Source organism: Camelus bactrianus, chromosome 4 (genome assembly GCF_048773025.1).
Source record: "Camelus bactrianus isolate YW-2024 breed Bactrian camel chromosome 4, ASM4877302v1, whole genome shotgun sequence".
NCBI lineage: Eukaryota > Metazoa > Chordata > Mammalia > Artiodactyla > Camelidae > Camelus > Camelus bactrianus.
The window spans coordinates 71037813-71061876 of NC_133542.1; the positions used below are offsets into that span (position 1 = coordinate 71037813).

Here is a 24064-nt window from a genome sequence, read left to right on the forward strand (position 1 = left end):
CTCAGACCCAGGGTGCCCTGCTCTGAAGGTACTCCACCCACAGCCCCTCAGTGCTCCCAGAGCCGCTTCTCCCTATAGACCTCTGTCCCAGCGCCCACCCCCTGTGAAGTCCCAGGCCTGGGACTGAAGGCCTGCAGTGGCCAGCTGCTGCCCAAGGGTCCTGGAAGGGACTGTGTTCTCTGAACCTCAGTCTCCTGGTCTCTAGAGAGGACTGGAACAACTCTTGACTGAGCAGGGCATCCTTCTACACGCTGACCTGCACCCTGCTGTAGAACCCTTGCAACCTCCCCTTCAGGTGGGGAGTACCATGCCCATTTGACAGGTGGGAGACCCAGGCTCAGAGAGGGATGCCCCTGCCCAGAGTCCCAATCAGTCAGGAGCAGAACTGGACTGGTGCCCTGGGCCGTCTCTGAGCCTCCCTGCAGGGCATCCCATGGCGGTGTCCCAGGGATTACAGGACACAAAGCCTGCTGAGCCTTGCACCCCCGCCTGACATTTAGTAAGCACTGGGCAAATGGTATTTACCATCAGGGCTGGGCTGGCCTCATTCCAAAGCCCTCCCTAACCAGCGCTGGCCGCAGACCTCCACGACAGCGCCGCCACGCAGGGAGCAGCAAACCTGTTCTTTATTGCAAATATGACACACAGTCCCGGAGGCACCTGGGAAGAGCAGGAACCAGGGAGAGCCAGGGAGGCCCTCCAGAAACCAGATGGTCCCTACTTCCTTTGCCCAGGGTGGAAGCCCGACCAGATTCCCACCCACAGGGCAGAGACAGGGCAGCCTTGAGAGCCCCAGAGAAAGCTGAAGAGCAGGGAGGCCCAGGAGGGGGTTGGGGAGGGTCAGCCCTCTGGGGCTGCAGTGGGAGGTAGCCTTCCGTGGCCCTGGGGGAGGGCTGTGAATGAAGACAAAGTCTTAGCTTTGTCCCCCAGCATCCCAGGGCCCCAGCAGGTGTCCAGTGTTAGAAGCGAGGGGGCTGGGGGTGAGGTGGGCAAGAGGCCAAATGATCCTGTCCCCTACTGCACAGCATCGCAGCAGCCAGGTGCTGGCTCAGCGACCCTGGTCCCCCATAGTCGGTATCTTCCACTGTCTCCCCGCTCTTCCCAGCAGGGATGCTCAGTTCACTGGGGGGCCTCAGCGATGGCCTTCTCCACTCGTAGGTACCAGGGCTGGATGCGCGTGTGACGCATCATGTCGTCGAAGGCCTCCAGGCCCTCCATCACACGCAGCACACCATACACGGCCTGGGGTGGGTACACAGCAGTATCCACACCAGGCCTGCCCTCTCCCAGGTATGTGCCCGGGGCCCATCACCTCCCCCTCTGAGAGCCCCATGACCCTCTAAAGGGCCAATTTGCACACCGGGCTTTGAATGAAGTGTGTGGGATGGCTGCAGGTTTCACCTGCCCCGCATCCATACCCACTTCTGGGCAAGAACGGCCCCCAGAGTTTCCTTTGGGTAAATGCCCTCCCCCACTCTCAGGTCCTAAGGTTTGCGGAGAGGGGACCCCACCATCCAGCTCCAAAACTCAGACCTGGTAATCAACACATTCCTCCCTGGCCAGAGGACTGCTTCAAGGACTGGCACTGAAGCCAGGTCAACAAGACAGTCCCAGGACCTTGGCTGGGGAGAAGCCTGAAACCCTGGTTTTCCTTAAGCGCTTGACAACAGGCGGAACCAGGTGACTCCAGGGTGCAGGAGCCGTGAGACGTAGGTATTGCCCACATCTGGGCTTTCCCCACCTGGGCCTCCCCCCACCAAGGACAGATCCTTCATCCTGTGCACCCCCTGCCACCACCACACTCACCAGATCAGCCAGGTTCGGCTTCTGGCCCCCCATGAAGGGCCGATCTTTGCCCACAGCTGCCACCCACTTGTTGGCAGCCTCATAGAGGTCCTCACGCACATCATCCCGGAGGTGGTGCCTGGGCAAGGATGGGGACAGTCCATCAGGGGAACTTCAACACCTGGCCCAGGTCGGGCAGCGAGAGGGACTGGGGGCCAGGACTACTCCTGACAGGGCTAGGGGGGATGACAAGAGACCCGACCACGGAGAGGGAAACAGAGGAAAGCAAAAGCAGGGACCCAGCTCTGGACTCCAAGGCCAGCCCTGCTTCCCCTGGGGTAGGGGAGGCAAGCGGGAGCTCAGGGTCTGAGTCCCAGCTTGGCTGACGCTGGGGCTCGGCGATGGCAGGCCCCCAGGTGTGCATACGCGTGCGCACACACGCGCACCATCACCTGCTCTTGAGCCGCTTGCTGATGATGTACATGGCAGCTGCACCCATGTACTTGGCCATGGCGCCCTCCACGGCCCCGAAATTGCCCTCCTTGACAATGTAGTCAAAGGAGGCCAAGGCCTCGGCCGGCGTGCGGTACACGTTGGGGGAGATCAGGTGCACCAACCAGTCGTCTGCCCACTGCCGCCACTTCATCTCCTCCCTGTGGGCAATGGGGGGGACAGGGGGCGGGCCAGGCTGGCTTCCTGAGCCAGGGTCTGGGAGGTGGGGAGCAGACGCACTATCCCGACCACCCAGTATACGGATGGGAAGCCGAGGCCCGAGCAGGAGGTTTGCAAGGAGACTCAGTCCCGCCCGTGATGGCCCCAGCCCTTGTGGTCTCCCGTGCTGCTCCCCACTCACCATGTGGCCCCCTCTGGGGAAGACTCCCACCCGCCCGCCCGTCTCCCCAGGGCCGGCCCCAGCCCCACTCACGTCCTCGCCTCCTTCCCTCCATACATCCGCTGGGCTTCCTTCTCATCGAGCATGAGCCAGTACTTGTTGCAGAATTCTGTCACCTCCTTGCCCTGGTCATTCACAGCCTTCATGGGTGGATAGTAGGTGATGATGTCTTCCAGCGGCTGCCTTTGGGGGACATCCAGAGTCGCACCCCAATTCCTTCTTCCTCCAGGAGTCTGAGCCCTCATCTCCTCAGGGTGAGCATCTACCCCAGCCTGATCCAGCCCAAGAAGCAGCCCACAAAAGCTTTCCACCCTCTTGTGAGTGATACAGGAGGTCTGGCAGCAAGAGGGTTTTGGGAAGCACTTCACTGCCAGGGGGAGCGGTGCAGAGGAGAGGAAGGAGGAGTTTCGAGTCAGATGCCCACAGACCATTCTGGAACTCTTAAGTAGCAGCCCTGGCCTGCTCCCAGGTGAGGCCTCCCTGAGTTGGGAGAGGAGGTGAGATGCAGCACCAGCCTGGGCCTCAGGCGCTCCTTACCCTGACACCAGGTAGGTCTTGAGGGCGCTGATGATGACAGAGGAGTCGTTCAGTTGTTGCTGGAGAAGAGGACAGTTGAGATCAAGGTTGGGGTGGGGGCCGACCGGCCACTGCCAGCGTCACCTGGGGCTCTTAAACAATACTGACACCCAGGCGTGCTGCAGAAACTGCTCAGGTGGAACCTGAGCATTGTCCATCTGTCCCTGGGGGCTCACCCCTAAAATCCATGCCCCGTGGGATTACCCCCTCCCTCAGGGCCCAGTCCCCGTGGTCAGGGCAGCCTGCCCCGAGTAAGGGAGACGCCGGTGTGGCTAGCGGGGAGGAGGGTGTGGGGGAGGGCCCAGGGCCTGAGCCCCGCTCACTCACACGCTTGGCCTCTTGAGCACTGAGGGGCAAGGCAGACTCAGAAGCTACATTCTAGGAGCCAAGCCCTACACCCCCAAGAGTACGGTTCTCTGTTGATTAGTGACGCTAGCCAAGAGAGGCTAAGTGGCTGGCTCCAACACACACAGCCCGTGAGTAGCAGAGCCCCACCTTGAACCCAGACCACCCTAATTTCAGAACCCACATTGTGAAGCTCCATGGTGCTCTGCCTCCCTTAGACCTGCTGGTTCATAAACCTCATAATCCTTGCCCAAAGCCTAGACAAGCCAAGCTCCTTCCAGGGCTGCAGGGCAAGGCCTGACTCAGGGGTATTACAGGACAACCTGAGACACTCGGAGGGGAGGCTCCCCAAGGCTCACCAAGCTCTCTCCTTCCTGGGCCAGCACGATGGGCACCTTCCTGTAGGAGGAGAACTTGATCTCGGCCCTACGCACAGGGTTCACCTCCACCACCTGGTAGGGCAGGGCATGGAAGTCGAGGAAGGCGCGGACCTTGCTGCAGAAGGGACACGTTTTGTACTGGTACAGAGTCAGCTGCAGGCGGCTGGACAGAGAGAGCTGGGTGAGGAGCAGAGGAGGAGGCTTCTGAGAACTGGTGGCCTGGCCCAGACCCCACTCCGAAGCAAAAGTTTCCCAGGGGTCTTCTAGGATGATCCTGAGAACAGGAGGAATGGGCAGGGAGAAAGGGAGGTGCAGGGAGGTGGGGAATAGGCTCAGAGGTCCATCCAGTGGGCTCCCCAGGCAGGAAGTCTGTTCTGTGTAGGAGGAATCTTCCGGTCTTTGCTCAACCCTAGACAGACATCGCTCCTCTCCTTCCTGTCCCAAGGGAACTTCAGACACCACCAGGTGTGACTGCCCCACAGATGCAAAGCAACTGTTTCAACTAGGAGTGCCCACCTCTACTCCTTCAACCCAAGGAACCTCGGGGTGAGGAGGAAGAGCCCAGTTTGCCAGAGTGGGTCTACCTCAAATCTCCAGGAGGGGAGAGTTGTATTTGGGCCACCCGCCTGCATTGGGCAAGTTAAGCAGGAGAGAGAATCCCATGTGCACTTGCTTGCATGTTTGAAAGCTGCAGCTGCAGCCTCCCTCCCCCATTGTTCATAGATGGGAGACTGAGGCAGGACCATGGAAGTGGGTGGTCAGGGACATTCGGAGAACTCCACCCCTCATCCACCCACTCTGGTTCCCCTGGGACTAGGAAAGGGGCGCCTGCGGGTGAGTGCTGCTGTGTAGAAAGCATCACAGGGCAGCTGGGCCACCACCAGGCTGGGGGGACATCTCCTGCCTCCTGTCTCAGGAGCTGGTGTCTGAGACATCAGTTCCATGAAAACATAAGTAATAATACCAATAAATAAATCCAAATCCTCAGGATTTGGAGATAGTGGTAGGCAGACCACCAAATGTTTGGAAAATGATAAACTGTGAAAGAGGCTTTACCTTTTCAGTAATCTCCAAATCTTTCCGTTAAAAAGTCTTTAAAAAACGTTAGAAAACGACTTTAAAACAAAGACAATTCTAGTTAGCAGGCATCAGTAGCTCCCCCATTTCATTGATGAGGACGCTGAGGGAGCGGAGGCTTAAAACCAAGCCACTCGCCCAAGGTCATGAGCGGACAGAGGAGGCGGTTCCTGACCCCGCCGGTTCCCAGAAGTCCTGTTCGGCGCTGAGCCCAGCACCCCTCCCGAAGGGCCTGGGCTTACCTGTCCGGCCTGGGCTTACCTGCACGGCTGAGCGCTCCGCGCTGAGGTCCTGGGCGCGCAGGTGCCAGCGCGCCGTGTGGTACAGCCCCAGGGCGCCCCCCAGGGCCAGTGCCGCGGCCCCCAGGAGCCGTGGGCCCCCCTTGCGGGCGGTAGCGGCGGGGCCCGAGCCTCCCGCCCCCCCTGCGAAGCCCGCCCGGCTCTGTGCGGGGAATCCCAGCGTGGGGCTACAGCCCAGCCTCCAGGCCAGAGCGCGCCCGCGGGGCCACAGCACCCGTGCAGCGTGTGCCATGTTCGGTCATCCGGTGCTGCGGGCGGGCGCCAGAAACAAAGATGGCTTGGGCTCAGGCTCCCCTTAAAGGGGCGGGTCTCCGGCGCCCTACAGGTTACCAGGGGTGACAACGACGCCGAGCGAGAACAGCCCCCGCGGGACCGGGCGTAATTCCCCAGCGCCCAGCTTACATACACTCGTCAGAACCGAAGAAACACATCCGGTGATGTCTGGGAGTTGCTCAATACCCCAGCTTCTAAAGTGTAGCTGTAACTGGTCTCGGTAGTGACCTGGGGCCGAATGCAGGAACTCGGCCACGTAGCTCGCCTTGCGACCCTCTGGTAATATGCACCCAATCGAAAAAGACTGACCCCTTCAGAGTATCAGGGAAAGAGTAAAGGCGTTGAGTCCGAGAGAGACACGGAAACTGACCAGTCCAACCCACATTAGGTGGGCGCCCTCGACTCTGGCTTTTTCTGCCCTCCCGCGCCCCTGAACTGTTTCTTCTGTGACCCGAACCATAAGACTCTTCATACACTAAGGGGGCCTTAGAAACCACGTGTCTCAAGATTTCGCTCACCGGGAGGCGCCGGCGCGCCGACCTGCAGCAACCCAGCGTCAGGATGGGGCAGAGTGGGGATCCCAAGCTTCCCTGCCCCTCTGCCAGGCTCTTTCGCCCTAACTGAGGGCCCGAGCCTCAACCACCTAGGCTTCTCGGCGGGCAGCCCCAGGGTAGCCCCACCCGGCGACCGGGACAAGGGCGGGGCTCGGGGAGTAGGCAGGTATCTGAAGGCCGAACAGATTCTGGGCGGGGTGGGGCGGAGTCTGAAGGCTTGGTCCTCAGAGAGCTACGCACCGGGGATGAGGCGTGGGAGCTGAGCTGCGACAGGGACGGGGCTCTGGGCACGGAGGGACGTAGGACGGAGGGGATAGGCGCGGGGTCCCGGCCACCGGGCCCGGTTCTACCGAGGCGTTCCGCTCTTCCCACCCCGAGTTCCATCCCCCGCCTCCACCCCGCTCCACCTTCCGCCTGCCGCTCGCCTTCTGCGCGACGTTCGCCGTGCCCCATTATCGTGCGACCCTAGTGGCGCCCAAGCCCCTAATGTCAGGCCCCAATCAGGACCTGGGCATGTCGGTGGAGGGGGGCGCGGAAGGCGAGAACAACGGCTTCGTGGAACCAGTTGACCCCGGCGGGGTGTGGGGGCTGCTAAAGAGACCTTTACTTTTTAGGGGGTGCCCTCCTGGGAATGGGGAATCAAGGCCGAGATAGGGGCCAGGAAGGAACCGCAGAGCCCTCCCCATCACCCGCCCCAGGGTGGGTCCGGAGCTGCAGGTTCCCTCCCGGGGTTCGGGGCGAGCACCTGCGAGCTGGTCCCTGGAAACTGCAGCATTCGAGAACTGTGGGAAACTGGCCCCGTTTTACAGATGGGGAAACTGAGGCTGCTTCAGGGTCACTCGACCTTTTTGGATTGGGATTCGCTCAAGCCACTTTTTCAGCCCCTATGAAGATGGAGGCTCCTGAGGGAGCGGGCCCGGGAGTGGACCATCTTGGTTTAGCCAAGGGGCTGTCTGGGTGGGTTGCCACCCTGCTGAGTCAGCATCCCCTGCCACCTTTGCTGGTGTGGCCTGGAGCCTTGGTGAATGTGACTTGCTTACAAAAGCTGCCTGTTGCCTGCACAACACTGCAAGAGGAAGGGGTGGAAAGACAACCATCAGCTCCCTTCTCACCATCTGGAGCCTCAGTTTCCCCATCTGTAGAATAAGGATAATGGTTGGTGTCTCCTGCATTGAAATGTATCAGGATTAAATCGGAAAATGAATGGGGAGAGGCTGGAGTCTAGTGAGGCTTGCGCCTTAAAGACCCCTGTTTTTTGCCCACCTAGCAGCTGCTCCACCTTTGCCAGACAGAGGAAGGAAGCCCAATGACCGTGTCCTCCACCAAAATACTTGGCAAATTCTCCCTTTGTCATCCTGGCCAAGATTGGGGCCCACGCCTCTTGTCCTGCCTTCCCATGCTCACTGCTCTTGGTCTACGCTGCCTCTTCCTTAATTCATTCCAGCCAGGGGCCTCTTGTCTGTGGCTGAGCTGGATAGATCCACAGGCCCAAGTCTGAGCAAATCCCAGGGATGTCTATGCTCTTTCCTGTTTCTGTGGGACATCTGGGGACAGGTGGCTGAGACTCAGGGTTCTCACACAGAAGAGAGAACAGAGCCTCTGTGTATGCACAACCCAGATCCTGCCAGTCCAGGAGCCCCATTCCGGGCTATAGCTACTGTGACCTCCCATTGGTATCTGACCCTGGTGGCCAGTCTCCTGGGCACATGCCCCTCAGTGGGTTCATGACCCCACGCCTGCTTATTTTCCTTCAACCTCTCTTCTGCAGCCCTGCCTCTTAAGAATTGGGCCCCTCTAGACCCCATGCACATGGTCTTGGCCACCTCTCTCTTCCCCAGAAACAGATGGTTTCTGTTACCATCTGTATCATGAATGCCCAGCCTGTGGTTTCAGGTCAGCCCTATCCTGGGTTTACAACTGCCTCTGGGACACCCTAGGCACCCCACTTCCATCCTGGCATTACCACCCGGTTGGTTATCTTCCCCACCTAACCATTTTCTCCTCTTCAGCTTCTGCCTCCATCATCAAGGGAGAACCCATGATTCCTGCCAGCTTCTTCACCCTCCATGACTACCCAGCCTCTGCTCTGCCGCTTCTCCTGACCCTACCAGTTACCCTCTCTAATACCCCAGTGGGTTCTACCCAAATGTCCCTCTGCCCCTTCATCTCACTCAAAACCTACTGAAGAGATGAACCTCAGAATAATGATGCTGAATGAAGGAGGCCAGGCAATAAAGAGAATACTGTTTGGTTCCACTTACATACAACTAGAAAATGCAAACTAATCTATGGCGACAGAAAGCAGATTGGGGGTTACCTGGGGGTGGGGAAGGGGGTTTGTGATGGAGAGGAACAGGAGGGATGGGGCATGAGGAATCTTTTGGGGGTGATGCATATATTTACTGTCTTGACTGTGGTGGTGGCCTCATGGGCACTTATACATGACATGACTTAACAAACTGCTCAAAAATCACAGTGAAAGGGGTATGTCAAAAGGACTTAGGAGCTCCCAATGGCCAAAGTTGGAACAATTTTTTAAAATTTATTTTTTGATTTTATTTATTTATTTTGAGGTGGGAGAGGTAATTTGGTTTATTTATTTACTTACTTATTTTTAGCAGAGGTACTGGGGATTGAACCATTCTAAGCATGCACTCTACCACTAAGCTATACCCTCCCCCACAAAGTTGGAACAATTTGATCAACAAAATTAATTAGTGTTGAATTATAACCCACAATATAAAATAAATAACCATGAGTCCATTCTGATATAAATAAATGATTGAATTAATTAATAAATGGGGAGAAGAGACAAATCTCCTGTGCAGAAGAATTTCAAATAATTTGTGTAGACACCTTGCCCTCAAGAAGGTGGAGCTAAACTCCCCACTCCTTAGATGTGGGCTGTGCAGAGGGACTTCCTTCCCAAGAGTGTGGGAAGGGGGAATTGGAGTTACCTGCAGTGGAGAAACCTGGTGACCAAGGTCAACATCAACAGTGATTAGCCATGTTAATAGTGTGTACCCTTCGTAGGATGTGATGCAAAAGTAGCACTTGATCTCCGCCCTCTACCTCCCTAAACCCATAATCCCTGTCTAACCATGGGGAAAACACCCAACAAATCCCAGTGGAGATATCTGACCGGTGTGCCTCCAAACTGTCAAGGTCATCAAAACCAAGGGAAGTCTGAGAAACTGTCAGAGTCAAGAGAAGCCTAAAGAGACACAGTGACTAAATGTCATGTGGGATCCCAGATGGGAACCTGGAACAGGAAAAGGACATTATGTACAAACTAAGGAAGTCTGAATAAAGCATGGACTTTAGTTAATAATAATGTATCACTGGTGGTTTGCTAATTGTCATAAGTGTACCATATAAGATGCTAATAATAGGGGAAACTGGGTGCAGGGTATATGGGAACTCTGTAAACTATTTTCACAGTTTCTCTGTAAATCTAAAACTATTTTTAAATCAGAAGTTTATTTTTGTAAATAAACAACAAGGTCCTACTGTATAGCACAGGGAACTAACAATATTCAATAGCTTGTAATAATCTATAATGAATAACAATATATATATGTATAACTGAATCACTGCTGCACACCAGAAACTAACCCAACATTGTAAATCAATTATACTTCAATTTTTTTTAAAGTTTCTTTTTAAAAATTTGTCAAATTGTGCAGCTTGAACACGGACAATTTATATTGCTTATCTGGTATCCTCTTTGTGGGAAGATTCGTTAATGACTGATTTGATTTCTGTGATGGTTATAGGGCAGCTCAGACTTTCTTTTTCTTCTTGAATCCATTTTGGTAAGTTACAGTTTCCTGGGAAATTTCCCGTTTCATTACCTGTGGCACTCACCTATCCTTTCATGTCTATAGAACGTATGGTTATATCCCTCTCTTCTGTGTATGTGTGCCTTGTATCTTTCTGTCTTTCTAAATTTCCATCTATGTCATTAGTCTTTTCCAGGAGTCAGTTTTTGGCTTTGATATTCCCTTTGTATTTTTCTCTTTTATTAATTTCTTCTCTTAATGTCATATTCTCCTTCCTTCTGTTTCTTTGGAGTTATTCTGTGATTTCTAAATTTTTATTTTGGACACTTTGCTCAAGACTGCAGCCTTTCTACTTATTCTAAAACACACCCTTAAGGCCATGCATGTCCCTTGTTTATTGTGAGTCCAGCAGGACACTAAGAATCTGTTTCATGCTAGATCTAGTTGTCTGGCAGAGGGAGGGCCCTTAAGACTGTCCAGACTTCTGTTCACCAGGATTGCTTTTCAAGTAGATACTCCCCAAGGTCCCCATGGGCCACAGGAAGACCGGGCTCCCCTCCCTGCCTGCCCTTCGGAGCAGCAACCGCTCCTCTACAGCACTCCCATCCCTGCCCTCCAGCAAGGGCTGATCCTGACCATCCCTTGCCTTTCTTGGCAGTAGCCTCACTCCAGTCCACAAGCTCTAAGATCAGAAGTCAGCCCCTCACCTTCCCCAGCAAGTCCCCAAAATAGCCCTCACTGGGCAGGAGCTGGAGGAAGCAGCTCCCTTTCAGCCCTACTCCTAGTGGGGATAATTAATAGATGAAATGGAGGGGCTCTGGTCAGAGAAAGAAGGGACCCTGAGGCCCTTGAATACCAGTAAGGCCCTCCGGCGGGCCTCTTTCCCATCACTCCTAATACAACACACACTTGGCGGGAACACTTGGCGTGCACTGGGAGACTATGGGAACCCTTAGCCATGCAGGAAGGGGGCCATCTGGAGGCAGGAAGAGGCACAGACTCTGGGAGATGGGCAAGGTTCCCACACTCCAGCCACAGCACCACAGCACCTGCCAGGGCACCCAGGAACCCTGCCTGGGACAGAGCTGAGCCCTGGCACTCCTCCACCCAGAGACGCTAGGGGCTCTGAGCACCCAGCTGCCGCTGCCGCTGCCTACAGAGACCAGACTGCCAGGGTCCAGAGCCCTTCCTGAATGAACCCAAAAGTCCCTTTGTGAGCAGGTCTGCGGTGTGGATGGCTCAGGACAGGTAGGGCCTGGGGTGTGAGGAGAACGGGTCTATATGGGACAAGAAGACTATGGTATGCTGAAAAATGGCCCCCCCAAAAGGTATTCATGTCCAAATTCCTGGAACTTGCAAATGTAAATGTGATTAAGTTAAAGATTTTTTTCATTACTACTTTAAAAAATTATATAACAGTTAATGTCCTAACGCCTGATTTTTAAGGTGTACAAATTAAATGTGTGTGTTACTGTCTTCAAAAACAAACGAAACAAGCTGTTTTTTCCATTGGTATGGCCCTGATTTTTTCCTTTCCTGCAGATTGACAATATGCTAATTCCTGGTTCACAATATGATGGAGTGCATTCTGTTTTCAACTTTCTAAAATAATAAGACTATTTTCACAACTCACCAATATTTGAATCGTGAAAGACTGGTGTTCTAACCTGACGATTGGCTTTTTCCTTCTCCTTTCCATCTTTCCTTCCTTCTTTGCCTTTTAAATAAATGGGGGTTTTGACATGAGATCATCCCAGATTATCCAGGTGGGCCCTAAATGTCATCACGAGTGTGCTTATAAGAGGGAGGCAGAGAGAGACTCTGCACACAGAGGAGAGGGCCAGGTGAAGACAGGCAGGGATTGGAGTGAAGGGGCCACAAGCTCATGAGTGCCGGCAGCCAACAGGATCTGGAAGGGGTAAGGGATAGTCCCCTGGTGCCCCCGGAGATTTGATTTCCACACAGTGAACTTCTGATTTTGGACTTCTGGTCTTTGGAATGTGTTGTTTTAAGCCAAAAGGTTTATGGTAATTTTTTGTAGTAATTTGATGATTTGGGAAATTCTCAGTCTATCCAGACTGCAGAAGATGCTAAAAGTATGCAGTTCACTGTTAGGAAAAGCCCAGGACCTAGGACGTGGGGAAGAGGTGGCCCAGGACAGGGAGACCCAGTGGTGTGGGGAGGTGGTGGTCTCAGTGCATTCGGGCTGCTGTAACACAATACCATAGACTGTGAGGCTTATAAACAGAAATTTAATTCTTACAATTCAGGAGTCAGGGAAGTCCAAGATTAAGGCATAAGCAGATTCAGTGCCTGGTGAGGGCCCACTTCCTGGTTCACAGACGGCTGTCTTCTCGCTGTTTCTGCACATGCTATAAGGGGTGAGGGAGCTCTCTGGGGTTTCTTAAGGGCACTCATCCCATTTATGAGGGCTGGACCCTAATGACCTAATCACCCCAAAGTGCCCCAACCCCCACACTCCTAATACCATTGCATTGGGTGTTAGGATTTCAACATGAATTTTGGAGGGATATAAACATTCAGTTATAACTGTGTCCCAGGACTGGGGGACCCAGGAATGGGGATAGAAACCAAGGAGCCGTGGGCCACTCCAATCCCGGCACACTCCGGCTGGCCCCTAGGGAGGGCACTTGGGCTGCACGGACCCTGGGGAAGCCAGTGCCCAACTAAGCCCGAGGGACTCTGGGCCCAGAGGGGCACACAGACCTTTGCCCTGCGCCCCTCCACAGAGGGTTCCCACCCCTGAGGTGATTCTGAATCATGAGAAGGAGGAAGAGCCCAGCCCAAGGTCCCCCAAAACTCACACTCCCCCCAGACCCCTACCAGGTACCCCTGAGAATTAGACTACAGAGGGGCCATGGCCAGGCCAAGGCCAAGGCCTCAGTGAGCGTTCTCAGGGTTTCATTCTCCTCTGCTCCCTGCACCACCCTCCCTGGCCCCTCGCCCCACTGTCCACTGGCCCAGGTTGGCCCCTTCTCCTTATGGAAGTGAACATGCTGTCCCTTTGGAGCCTGAATTTGTCCTCACTGTCACAGTCTTACAATGGCAAGAGTAGGACAGAACTGGGAGGAGCAGGTCTTGTCCAGTGCCAGGGCCACGCCAGGCACAGGCCTATGATAGAGGTAGCCCTGCGCAGCTCCACGGGAGCCCAGCATCCGCCCACCGCCTGCGGGATGCCTGGTGCCCACCGCAGACCCTGCTCAGAGCAGTGGCCTCCAGTCCCCTGGCCCCCTTGTGGCCGTGATAGGCCCTCTCGCCTGCATGGGAGTCCAGGCCCCAGAGCGAAAGGCAAGAGCACCCATCAAAGACGCATGCGTGGGCCGGAGACCCGAGGATCAGAACCAGGATGTGGCCCTGGGCCCAGACCTCATAGGTCTCCAACCCGGTAGACCCCAAGGATTTCCTCAGAGGGAGGAATCCAGTGGGTATATTGTGAGGGCTGTCAGGAGGGGCTGCCTTTCCAAGCTTTCCCACCAGTTAGGTGGAAAGAAGAGGAGACAGGAGATTCTCTAGTGAGCCCTGGCTAAGAGATGAGAGATGGGGAATGAAAGCTGTTTCTGGAAACTCGAGACTCAAGTCAAGTCTCTGGAGGAACAGGCACCTCACACTAACCAGTTCTTCCTCCTCCTGGGTGTTTGGACCCACAGTGGCCAAGGAGGGACCGTCGGTAGGCACCAAGAGTTCCTGCTTCCTTGACTGGCCTCCTGGGGGCACCTCGCCTTACAGGCTGCACCCAGGCGTGGCCCTGGCTCCGAGGAGCATAATTGCCCCTGTCCTGCCATTCAAGCAGAGGAGAGAGGGCTGCTGCTTTTGCCCCAAACATCCGGGGCTGGGCTAAACACTGCTCACAAGCTTCCAGAAACAAATCCAGGGGGTTAGACTGGATTCCTGAGATGCAAAAACTGTCAAGAGAGCATTTGGCTGACTTCCTGATTGGATTAGACCAGGGGATGGGGCGTAGGTCACTCTGTGAGAGGTCAGGCCACCGTGGTTCCTCCCGGGCATGTGGAGGGTGCCAGAGACAGGTTCGGAACACCCAGAGTTCTCTGGCTTCTTGCCACAGGGACAGCCAGGTGTGGATGTTTTCAAGTTCCTGCCATTGCTAAGGTGATTCAGCAGGACTTGGAAGGTCCAGCCCTGGCTTCTCCCAAGATGGCCTTGGCCCCAAGACTTCCATGTGAGTAGTGGTGGCCTCACTTGGGATGTCTGCATCTCTCAGAGGGTGGGGAGAGCTGGTAGGGGTGGCCCTGCAAGACTGAACCAGCGGCCACGGGCCAAGGGGAGGCGGAGGAATACCCAGTGTGCGCTACACGGTACCACCATGCAGTGCAGAGCTTTCTGAAGCCCCAGAGCCCAGGGGCTGCCCCCAGCTCTGGGCAGTGTGAACCCTTGAGTCCCCTCCTTGGCCAGGGCCCAGGCCCAGTGGTAGGGTGGTGGGCGAGGAGTGGGGCCTCCAGTGTCCTGGCCACCTATCCTTGGGAGCAGCTCAAGTCCAAACAGGAGGTCTACACCGCAGTCCTCACTCAACTCTCCTAGTACCTAGCTCCACAGCTTCTGTGAGGCGAGTATGCGTGTTGAGCTGACCCTCCCCCGAAGCCCAGCTGGACTCTGAAGAGGGTGGGCAGAGCTTTTCACCTTGATCCCCAGCCCAGCCCACAGGACCTCTCCCTTCCTAAGGCAGACGGCAGCAAGCACCTCCAGCCGATCCTATCCTCCCCTAGTTCCAGACAGCCCAACACCCACCTCTTCTTGTTGGCTGGGACTGGCCACAGCTTGGCCTGACCTCTGCTCCAGCTGTGGCCATGACCATCCTTGGGCCCCCCACGAGGTCTGGTTGGGACACTGCACACTGCTAAGACTCAAATCCCTGGACAGACCTCATTTCCTTCCCTCTTCCCTCTGCTCCTGGACCAGCCCAACCCCCAAGGCTGGACCAGGAGAGAAGGCAGGAGGCAGCCAGGTGAGGAGGGGGTGATGACATGGTCATCGTCAGGTATCAGCTGAGGCCACGGCCACATGGAGATAAGGACAGAGAGACAGAGACAAGGCCAGTGGGTCTGAGACAAGCCTGGAGCCAGCACAGAGAGAAAAAATGAATCCTGCATGGGTTCGGTCAGAAACTCAGGGGTGATCTGAGGTAGAGACCTCGACGTGTGTGCACTGCTGCATGGCCTAGCAGGATCTGCGTGCAGCTCTCTTTGTAGAGGGGGAATCTGGGGCAGGGGGTGGGGGCAGGGTGTGGACAGAGATTTACAAGCACCTAGAGGAGGCAGGATTCAAACGGGCCCCTAGGCTGGGCAGCTGGGCCATCTCCCCTCCTGAACCGCAGCCTGGTTTTCCCATGCTACAGACTCGGCCCAGACCTCCATCCCCAATTCACACCAGGGGCATTGGCTACCCTGCCTTTTAGAATCTAGAATATTCCCTCCAGGGTACTGCCCCTCTTTCACCCAAAATTCTTGAAGTCTCCATCCATCAGTCTCCCCGATACCCAGCAGTCACCGCAGACTTAAGGATACCTTTTAAGGTCAAAGAGAAGCAGGGGTGGAGGCCCTGGGGCTGTGAGCACAGATGAGAGGGGTGGGGGGTGGCCACTGGCTCCTCTGGAGGGCATGGGCTTTGGTGGCAACAACCCTGAAGAAGCTTTGCTCATCTCTACTTCCTTCAATTTCATCACCCAGACGGGCCAGCAGGGCAGGGCCTGAGGGGGCAGGGTTCCTGTGGGGGGCCTCTCTGCCTCAGGAGGGTGTGTTCTACCCACCAGCTCAGGACCCCTCCAAAATGCCTTCCCTCAGGGCCCACTGCCTCAGAGCCTAGGCTGGGGGACTTGATTTCCAAGCAGCAGGTGGGTAGAGCCAGTAAGGTCCCTGTCAGTGTCATCTGAGGCCAACAGACCCTCAGTTGAGCCACAGGACAGGTGTCCAGACAGCCTCGGCCCTCATGATGAGCTATCTGTGAGACACTGCCTGGAGACTGGGACCCATCACTGCCTCCCAAGGATGGCCAGGCCCCCAGTGAGGAAATCGCCTCCCTCCAAGGACAAAGGGATCCCAGGCCCAGGCTGCTTCTGGGGTCCCTGGCCCAAGGCTGTGGCCAGAGACAGCAGATAGCCTCAAGGACCTCTCAGAGAAAAGGCCAAGTCCTTGCACTCCCTGTGACCCAAAGCACCTGGTGTCCAGAGCAGTAGCGTGGACAGCCCACCTTCAGATCCCAGCCCCCAGCCCACCTCACCCAGCGCAGATGCCTGCCTCCCTCTGCCCCCACCAGCGTGGCGCTGGGACTGCAGCCTCGCTCTGCTTTGCTGAGCATCCACATGTGGTTCTCATGCCTTGGGGTCTCTGTCCACTGGGCTCACAGCAAGGGCCGAGTCCTTTAGGGGCTGGCTGCGATCTGAGTCCATTTCCGCACGTGGGGCATGCAGTGAGGGGGAGAGGCCGACTCTTAGGTCAGCCCCTGGCCTGGTGCCCGGCCCCTGGGAGGGCCAGGATCTGGGCTCTGAGAACAGGGCACACACCACACCATCCTTCTCTGTTAGAAATGTTCCCTCTCAGCTGTCCCACCCTTCCCTGTCCCTTCTGAGAACCAGGAAACAGCATACAGGCAGCAATTCTGTTTTCACTGGGTGTGGGAAGAGGGGGGGGTCTCACCACACATACCTCACCCTGGGCTTGGGTTGATCAGGGGCTCCTGGAAGCCAGAGATGACGGCTTGTCCCAACCAGGACCACTAACCACATACAGAGCCAACCAGAGTGAAGGGAAGGGGCACAGAGAGTGTGGAGAGAGGTGCGGAGCTCTGGAGAACGTCCCCTCCTGACCCTCTTGGCCTGCTGCCGCTGGTCTTGCACAATCCTGACCAGCGGGGAAAGGGGCAAAAATCTTGCCAAGTGTTTCAGCAGGAGAGCTGGCAGTTGCCTCACCCTTCCTGGATTTGGCAAAATATGACTCACTCCATCCAGGGTGGGTCACTGGTCAGGTGGATCATAAATAGGGTCCCCAGGCAGCCTCCTCACTTATCTCCTCTTCCTTCAGCTGCTGTCTGGAGCGCCAGCCTCCTCAGCCCTGAAATCATGCCCCTAGGTCTCCTGTGGCTGGGCCTTACCCTGCTGGGGGCCCTGCAGACCCAGGCCCAGGACTCCACCCAAAAACTGATCCCGGCCCCACCTCTGCTCAGGGTCCCGTTGCAGCCCGACTTCCAGGACGACCAGGTAAGAGGCCTGGAGGGACAACAGCAGGGTGGGCCCCGGGGAAGAGTGTGAGCAGAAGAGAGGAGAGGCAAGTTAGGGCAGGATGCCCAGCCTGCCCTGGGGCCCCCTGATGGAAGCCACGCCCCATAGCCCCACTCCCACCCCGACCTTGCTGACCAGAGGACCACCTGGACAGACTCTCCCATAATCCCCGCTGTCTGTATATGGCCGGAACATCTTCAGTTCCTCTGCATGATGAGGAAACTAGGGCACAAGGAGGCCAGCTGGCCACGTGCCTAGAGTCACCCCATCCCTGCCATCCTCCAGACTCCCTCCTGGCCTGGCCGTCTCCAGCTCCCACCAGCTTCATCAGTGCAGGTCCAGCCCAGGCCTGAATGCCCAGTACCAGGCTGTGCTGCCTTGTTAGAGGGGGCTCCTGGTTCAGGGCAAGCTGCCCAGAGGAGCCTGCAGGGACAGAGCAGTAGGGGGGACCCCTAGGGATGTTTGTGGGCACTATCTATTATCAGCCCCCCTGCAGTTCCAGGGTAAGTGGTATGTCATAGGCCTGGCAGGGAATGCAGTTAATAAGGAAGAAGAAGGCGAGTTTAAGATGTACACCACCACCTACCAGCTGAAAGAAGACCAAAGCTACAATGTCACCTCCACCTTGCTCAGGTGAGAGCTGCCACCTCCTTGGGGAATGTGGAGGAGATCTGGGGGGCTACCCAAGAGTCTAGAGGCAGACTGATGTCACAGCCCAGGGCTGACTGAAGCTGAGACCTAGTCATTCATCCTACTGCTCAGCACTGGATACATATTTATTTATTTATTTCTTCCTTCCTTCATTAGATTAGCATTTACTGGTCACTTCAGTACAGACAGACAGTGGTGGGGATGGACACAGTCATCAGAAAACAAGATAAAGAGAGGAGGGGTGTCCTGGATGGGGAGGATGGTCTCCAAATCCAGCCTAGAACCCCATCCAGGGCTTCACTGAGGGCTTACAAGGACGTAGCCTCTGGACTAGGCCTTGAAGGCAGGGGTTCTGAGTGGGAGAGAACCACTCCTTCAGGAAGCAGCAAGCTGTCATGTGGCTGCCCTGAGCAGGAGCTGCTGAGGGGCCTGGCAGGGGGCAGGCCCCACACTGGCAGGGGCCTCATCACCAGTACAGAAGGGATCTGGTGAAGAGTGGGTCTGAGCATGGTCCCTCTGGTGTGGTGGGGAGATAAATGGAAGGGTGCCAAGGATTGCCCAGGTCCTCTAGGTTTCTGGCTGTGGCACATGGGAGGATTGGGGCTGGGGTATATTTGTGGAGCAAGAAACAGAAGAAGGGTGGGTTTGGGGAGATCAGCTCTGGAATACCAGGGGGCAGGGTGGGACTCAAGTCAGGGTTGGCCCAGGAGCTGTGGGAATCCTTGGCATGGAGCAGACTGGAACCTTGGAGGGTGGATCCCCCAGGAGAAGTTACCGAGAGGGAAGCAGCAGAGAGAAGACAGGAGTAGGGGATAAACGTTGGGGGCATCAGGGTAGGGGGCCAGCATGGAGGGAAGGCCACCAAGGGGAGATAGCCCTGAAGAGGGAAGAACAGCAGGTGATGGAGGGAAGGTCTGAACAGGGTCAGGTGGCGCAGGGCAGACAAGGCAGGGACAGCCAGGAGGAGCCTCAGAGGGGAAAACCCAGGCCCATCTAAGCTGGGTGGGGTGGGGTCTCCTGCTGTGGTGAGGGATGGGCTGCCATGGGCTGGGCTGGACGAGGGGCATCAGAATCCAAGAGCCTCCAGCTGCAGGCCTGGCCCCCACTTCATCCAGCCCAAAGAGTCCAAGCCTGAGTCCTCCACCCGCTCACTCACCCACCCTTTGCTCCCACAGGGACCAGCGCTGTGACCACTGGATCAGAACTTTTGTCCCAAGTTTCCAGCCCGGCCAGTTCAACCTGGGCAATATTGAGCGTGAGTCCTGAGTGAGGTGGGCCCTGGGGTGGGGCTTCCAGGGAACAGGGTCCCCCCTGCCCACCCAAGATAGATGCTGTCCTGTGGGGGATCCCCTACAGATGGGCTGGGGAGAAAGGAGTGGCTCCCTCCTTCCAGCCATGGCCGGCTGACCCCTCGCCATCCACCCCACAGGCTACCCTGGAGTACAGAGCTACACCGTGCGAGTGGTGGCCACCAACTACAACCAGTTTGCCATGGTGTTCTTCAAGAAGGTTTCCAACAACAAGGAGTACTTCAAGATCACCCTTTACGGTGGGTCCTCACCTACCGTCTTGGGGACCCAGCTCCTGGTCACACTGTTGAGGGGACAGGCCCATCCCCACCCAGCCCCCAGGGTCCTCTCCAGTGCCAGCTCCGAGCCCCTGGGTGAGGGGCAGGGAGGGAGGTCCTGCAGACCCTCCATGAGGAAGGGGTCTGAGGCTTTGTTCATGCATTCAACAATGGAGTGTTCGCCGGCCACTCACTGCTTTCTTGGCCACAGGGAGGACAAAGGAGCTGACCCCTAAGCTGAAGGAGAACTTCATCCACTTCACCAAATCCCTGGGTCTCACCGATAACCACATCATCTTCTCTGTCCCAATCGGTAATGGCCAACCGGGGAGAGGAGGAGGGGACGTGGGGACTGTCCCCCACCAGAGAAAGCAGTGGGGAGGGACTTGGTCCTCTACTTTAGTCACTAGAGTCCCTGGAAGCCACTCTAGGTTCAGGAAGACCCTGCCCCACCCAGAGATCTGTGGGGCACTCAGGGATCTGGGCTCCAAGTGTTCTTCCCCAAAAGATGAGAATTTCAGGCCCAGGTCCAGGTTTCCCCAGTCTCACTGCCCCGGGCCACTTGCCCCTACACCCCAGGCCCTACCATCCTGGACCACCACCTCCTCACACCTCCTCGTCCTGGGCCACTATCCCCCCTTGCTGTGGGGCCTGCTCACCACTGACTTGAAAAATGCCCTTGTCTTCAGACGACCTGGCTGGGCAGGGGGCTTCAGCCAGGCCACTCAGCCTCCCCAAAGCTGAGGGGCTGCCAGGGTTCAGCAGGTAAATAGTTGCGAGGCCTGGGGGCCCGAGCAGATGTGTGGCTGGGCCTCATTCTGGAGAATGGGGGTCCACCAGGTCGGCTAGTCCTCAGGCCCTTCTCCCAATCCTCTGCTCCCCCCAGATCTGCCGTTGCTGGGCCAGGCTGGGGCCCAGAACTCTTGGGGCAGTGCAGGGGTCCTGGTGGGCAGGGGTCACATACACACACACACACACACACCTGCCCATTCTGATGGACTCTTTCCCCCACAGACCAGTGCATCGATGACGAGTGAGCATGCAGTGAGTACAGCTGCGGAGGGGGCTGATGGGAGCGAGGGTGCCGCTGGGCGGAGGTCTCAGGCCTGCCCTTGTCCCCCCATCCAGCACTGCTGTCATCACTCCCCCCCTGCCTCCCTCTCAGGTGCCTCCTGCCTCTCTCCACTCCCATCACCCTCATGTCAGCCTTTGCCAGGCCTGCTGCCCAGCTGTCCCTACCAGCCCAGACACGAGTGAGAGGAGAGAGCCAGGAGACCCTTCTCATGGCACTCCCCACCAGCTGCTCCCTGGGCCACCCTGCTGACAGAGCCCCTCCTTGCCTGCTAAATAAACACATGCTCTCGCCCCCTGTCTGTGCTTCTTGACCCCTGAGCCATCTGGGAGGAAGACCAGCAAAGGGTGGGTTCACATTAGCATCATTCCCAGACCCCCTTGCAGTCCTCAGCAAAGGATGGAGGCCACAGAAACCATGGCCAGTGGCAGCTCTCATATGTCACTGCCTCCGAGGGGTGCCTGTCCAATGACCACACCTCGTTCCACATTCTCCCATCTGAAACAGGTCCCACAGTAGAGGCCCACCCAGGGCCAGGGAGCTGGAGGGGGCTAGGAGGGCTGAGATGCTGTTACTTCCAACTCACCAGGACTCCTGTGGATGCTGGAAGAGGGCAGCCAGGGCAGGAGGGGTGCACAGTGGATGGGGCAGCAGCATGTCCAGCTTGAGGCTCTGCTAGGTAGATAAGAGTCGCCAGGAGTGGTCCCCTCCCTCTCTGCCAGCCCCTTCCGCCCCATAGGCCCAGTGCTCATTCTCTTGCTCCCACTGGTGGGTGGTAGCGTCCATGCTGACTCCATTCAGAGTGCTGTCCTCACCCACATTCCCCTCTATGATAACCTCCAGTCCACCAGGGGCAGAGCCTGGGGCAGCCAGGAGGGGAATATGCTGCCAGGAATCCAGATTCCAGAAGACTCGAGGGCTCCAGGCCTGCACCTACTGCTTGGCTGGGCCTGTGTCTGGGGCCTGACAAGCCCCTGCTCACCCACAGGCCACAGCTACAGCCTCTCCATGTCTACATCACACCCAGGAACCCCCTCCCTGGCCTCTTACTCCCTTCAAGGTCAGAAGCCAGAGGTGAGATTCTGAGGAAACCCAGGCTTCTCCACCCACATACTTGCACACCCACCCATTCACCCTTGCTGGGGGAGTGGGGAGATACTGAAGTTGTGATAATCCTGGATAATCTATCTCAGATTCTTAATGTAGTCATGTCTCTGAAGACCCCTTTTCCAAATAAGGCACCATTCACTGGTTCCAAGGATTAGGACCCAGGTATCTCTGGGGACTGTTATTCAGCCTGCTGGAGAAGGAATGACGGCAGGGCTTGTGAGATGGGGAGTGAGAGGTGAACAAGGACCCGAGAGGCAGGGCAGAAGCAAGGCACACCCCCTTCCCTCAGCGGGGATGGCTGGGGTGGGTGGCTGTTTTGTCCTGTGGTCTGGTGTGTGGGCCTTGACCACAGGAGTAGGTTCAATCTGGCTTCTGGAAGGGGAGAAGGGGCCAGCCAGGTATGGGCCTCGCCACCTGTGCCGCCCAGCTTCTCATCCTCCCACCCTCACTTGGGGGTGGGATGGGGCTTTGGGTGGGCTCTCCTCTCATCTCCTCCTGCCTGCCTCCCTTTGCCCCCACTGCTAGCCCCAGGCGCCAGGCACCTGCTCAGGCCAGGAGAAGTGCCACTCCTTGTATGCTGTGGTTGGGGCCATGCAGGGTCATGCAGATGCTGCTTAGTACTCCATGGAGTCTGACTTCCAACAGGACAAGCTCAGGGACTCCCCTGTCCGGTTCCCACGATGGGATGGGAGCCCTGATGGGGAAGGGGGCACTTTCTGGGGCTGGGTTGTCTGCCTGGGAAAGAGGGGGCCTGGGCAGGGTCAATGCCTGGCAGAGGTGCAAGGAGGGCTGAGAAGGAAGGAGGGCTGGGCACCCTCCTTCGGCCAATCAGTGAGAGACTCTCCCTGGGACCATGGCATTTCACCAACCAAGACAGCAAAGCCCTGTGTCCTCTGATGGACACAGAAACACCTGTGCCTGTGTGTAGCATACAAGTGTGCAGAGGCACGGCAGAAACACAGGCCACCTACATGGATGTGCTGACATAATCCAAACACATTTATCCCTGCAAGCACAGGACACCCAAGGGAAAACAGGCATGTATTTTATCCCAGATGTGAAATCACACGTGGGATCACAGGACCTGACTCTGCATGTGAGCCCACAGAAAAGGGGAGAAACACATAGACTCCTGGGCACATGGGGACAGCCCTTCAGAGAGATAAACAGGTTCCCAGAAACACGCCACGGCAGGTACAGATACACACCACACAGACACAGCAGGTGGATGTGAACACTGATGCATGGAGCCTCACAGGGATGCGCGATGCACTTGTCCATCCATCTGAGCACCAAGATGCCCCCAGGCACACTCCCAGCACCCTCCCAGAGCCAAAGACTCATCCCTCTCCAGGAACGGCCCAGGTACTATCTGCCACCTGCTCCATCCCTGGGTACACCTTCTGAGGGGACTGGGGAGGGGAGGTGGCCAGCCACAGGTGCTGAGGAGGAAGTGGAGGCTTGGCTGGAGAGGAGCAGCTTGGGGAATGAGGGTGGAAGGAGGACTGTAAGGGAACCCTTACAGTCCAGGAGGGTCACCTGACCTGGGTGAGGGACTGTTCACTGCAGTTCTTCCCCCACCAGTTCAGTGTGGGCCTCATCTCACCTCCATTCAACCTGGTTCAGGGAGAAGGCAGGGAGGGCTGCCGTTATGCACGTCAGTGGTGGCTCAGATTGCAGGACTCAACTGCACCTCCACGTTCCTCAGGTGAAATGGTAAGGCAGCTTCTGGGACAGAGAGAATCTCTTCTCATTGACATTGCTGAGGAACATACCTGACCCCCGCCGGGAAGATGGCTTGCCCTAGCAAGCCACCAGTGTGAGACCAGGACCTGGCTGCAGCCGCCATGGATCCTCCTAGCAGCTTCCAGTAAGTGAGTCCCAGTAAGTGAGCCCCTATACCCTGGACATGACTTAGCTGTACCCCAGGCCAAGATCACATCTCTGGGTCCCCCTCAGGAGCGACACTTTCTGGCTGGGTGACTCTGGGCAGGCCTTCCTTTCCCAGCTGGTAAAAAAGAGTGGGGTATGATGATAGCTGGGCAGACTTTATCCTGAAGCTTCCGTGAGTAACAGCCACAAGCTGCACTCTGCTGACCGTGACTCTTAAGAAGGCTGAGTGGATATCTTCCCTATACATTGGGGACCTTAGAAACTGCACGTCTCAGATTTCGCCTACGCGGAGGCGCTGGCTAGCTTACCCGCAGGTCCCCAACAGCAGGAAGAGGCAGAGCAGAGTAGAAGGGTCCCAGGCTGCCCTGCCCCTCTGCCGGGCTCGCTTGCCCTACCTGAGGGCGAAGCCGCCACTACCTAAGATTCTCGGCCAGCAGCCCTGGGAAGGCCCCAGCCGGCGGCCTGGAGAAGGCCGGGCCCGAATCAGGCGGAAGCGGGCGGAGCTCGACTGTGAGGCAGGGCGAGGGCGGGGCTCGAGTGTGGGGGAGGAGTTCTGGCG

At 56.8% G+C, this 24064-nt stretch overlaps 2 protein-coding genes and 1 long non-coding RNA gene across 6 annotated transcripts; 1 reads left to right on the top strand and 2 right to left on the bottom strand.

The window, feature by feature from the left end:
* Window positions 1–608: 608 nt before the first annotated feature.
* On the bottom strand, window positions 609–6284 carry PTGES2 (prostaglandin E synthase 2). 4 transcript variants are annotated; one of them, XM_074362321.1, is made up of 8 exons: window positions 6146–6284; window positions 5317–5938; window positions 3958–4155; window positions 3215–3273; window positions 2711–2860; window positions 2238–2438; window positions 1807–1924; window positions 609–1242 (listed from the first exon to the last, which is right to left on the bottom strand). In XM_074362321.1, the coding sequence occupies exons 2-8, from the start codon at window positions 5584–5586 to the stop codon at window positions 1120–1122; spliced, it is 1119 nt and encodes a 372-aa protein (XP_074218422.1). In that variant the 5' UTR covers window positions 5587–5938; window positions 6146–6284; the 3' UTR covers window positions 609–1119. The 4 variants fall into 4 exon arrangements, with proteins under 4 accessions (XP_074218422.1, XP_074218423.1, XP_074218424.1 ...); XM_074362322.1 differs by lacking the exon at window positions 3958–4155; XM_074362323.1 differs by lacking the exon at window positions 2238–2438.
* Window positions 6285–12195: 5911 nt separating this feature from the next.
* LOC141577500 (uncharacterized) lies at window positions 12196–24036 on the bottom strand. Its single transcript, XR_012506567.1, has 4 exons — window positions 23814–24036; window positions 23219–23340; window positions 21089–21174; window positions 12196–12335 (listed from the first exon to the last, which is right to left on the bottom strand). It is a non-coding gene; the product is annotated as an uncharacterized LOC141577500 (long non-coding RNA).
* On the top strand, window positions 16982–20795 carry LCN2 (lipocalin 2). The gene is made up of 7 exons (XM_074362324.1): window positions 16982–17191; window positions 17709–17845; window positions 19039–19118; window positions 19293–19412; window positions 19642–19743; window positions 20445–20474; window positions 20596–20795. The coding sequence occupies exons 1-6, from the start codon at window positions 17054–17056 to the stop codon at window positions 20465–20467; spliced, it is 600 nt and encodes a 199-aa protein (XP_074218425.1). The 5' UTR covers window positions 16982–17053; the 3' UTR covers window positions 20468–20474; window positions 20596–20795.
* Window positions 24037–24064: the final 28 nt, after the last annotated feature.

What these genes read in the sequence shown, in the direction of transcription:
- LCN2 (XM_074362324.1), top strand. Translation starts at nt 17,054, where the DNA reads ATGCCCCTAGGTCTCCTGTGGCTGGGCCTTACCCTGCTGGGGGCCCTG. An exon ending in CTTCAAGATCACCCTTTACG is followed by an intron (nt 19,413 to 19,641) that starts GTGGGTCCTCAC and finishes TCTTGGCCACAG; the next exon opens with GGAGGACAAAGGAGCTGACC. An exon ending in CATCTTCTCTGTCCCAATCG is followed by an intron (nt 19,744 to 20,444) that starts GTAATGGCCAAC and finishes TTTCCCCCACAG; the next exon opens with ACCAGTGCATCGATGACGAG.
- PTGES2 (XM_074362321.1), bottom strand. Translation starts at nt 5,586, where the DNA reads ATGGCACACGCTGCACGGGTGCTGTGGCCCCGCGGGCGCGCTCTGGCC. An exon ending in CCCAGGAAGGAGAGAGCTTG is followed by an intron (nt 3,274 to 3,957) that starts GTGAGCCTTGGG and finishes CCTCTTCTCCAG; the next exon opens with CAACAACTGAACGACTCCTC. An exon ending in AGCCGAACCTGGCTGATCTG is followed by an intron (nt 1,243 to 1,806) that starts GTGAGTGTGGTG and finishes TACCCACCCCAG; the next exon opens with GCCGTGTATGGTGTGCTGCG.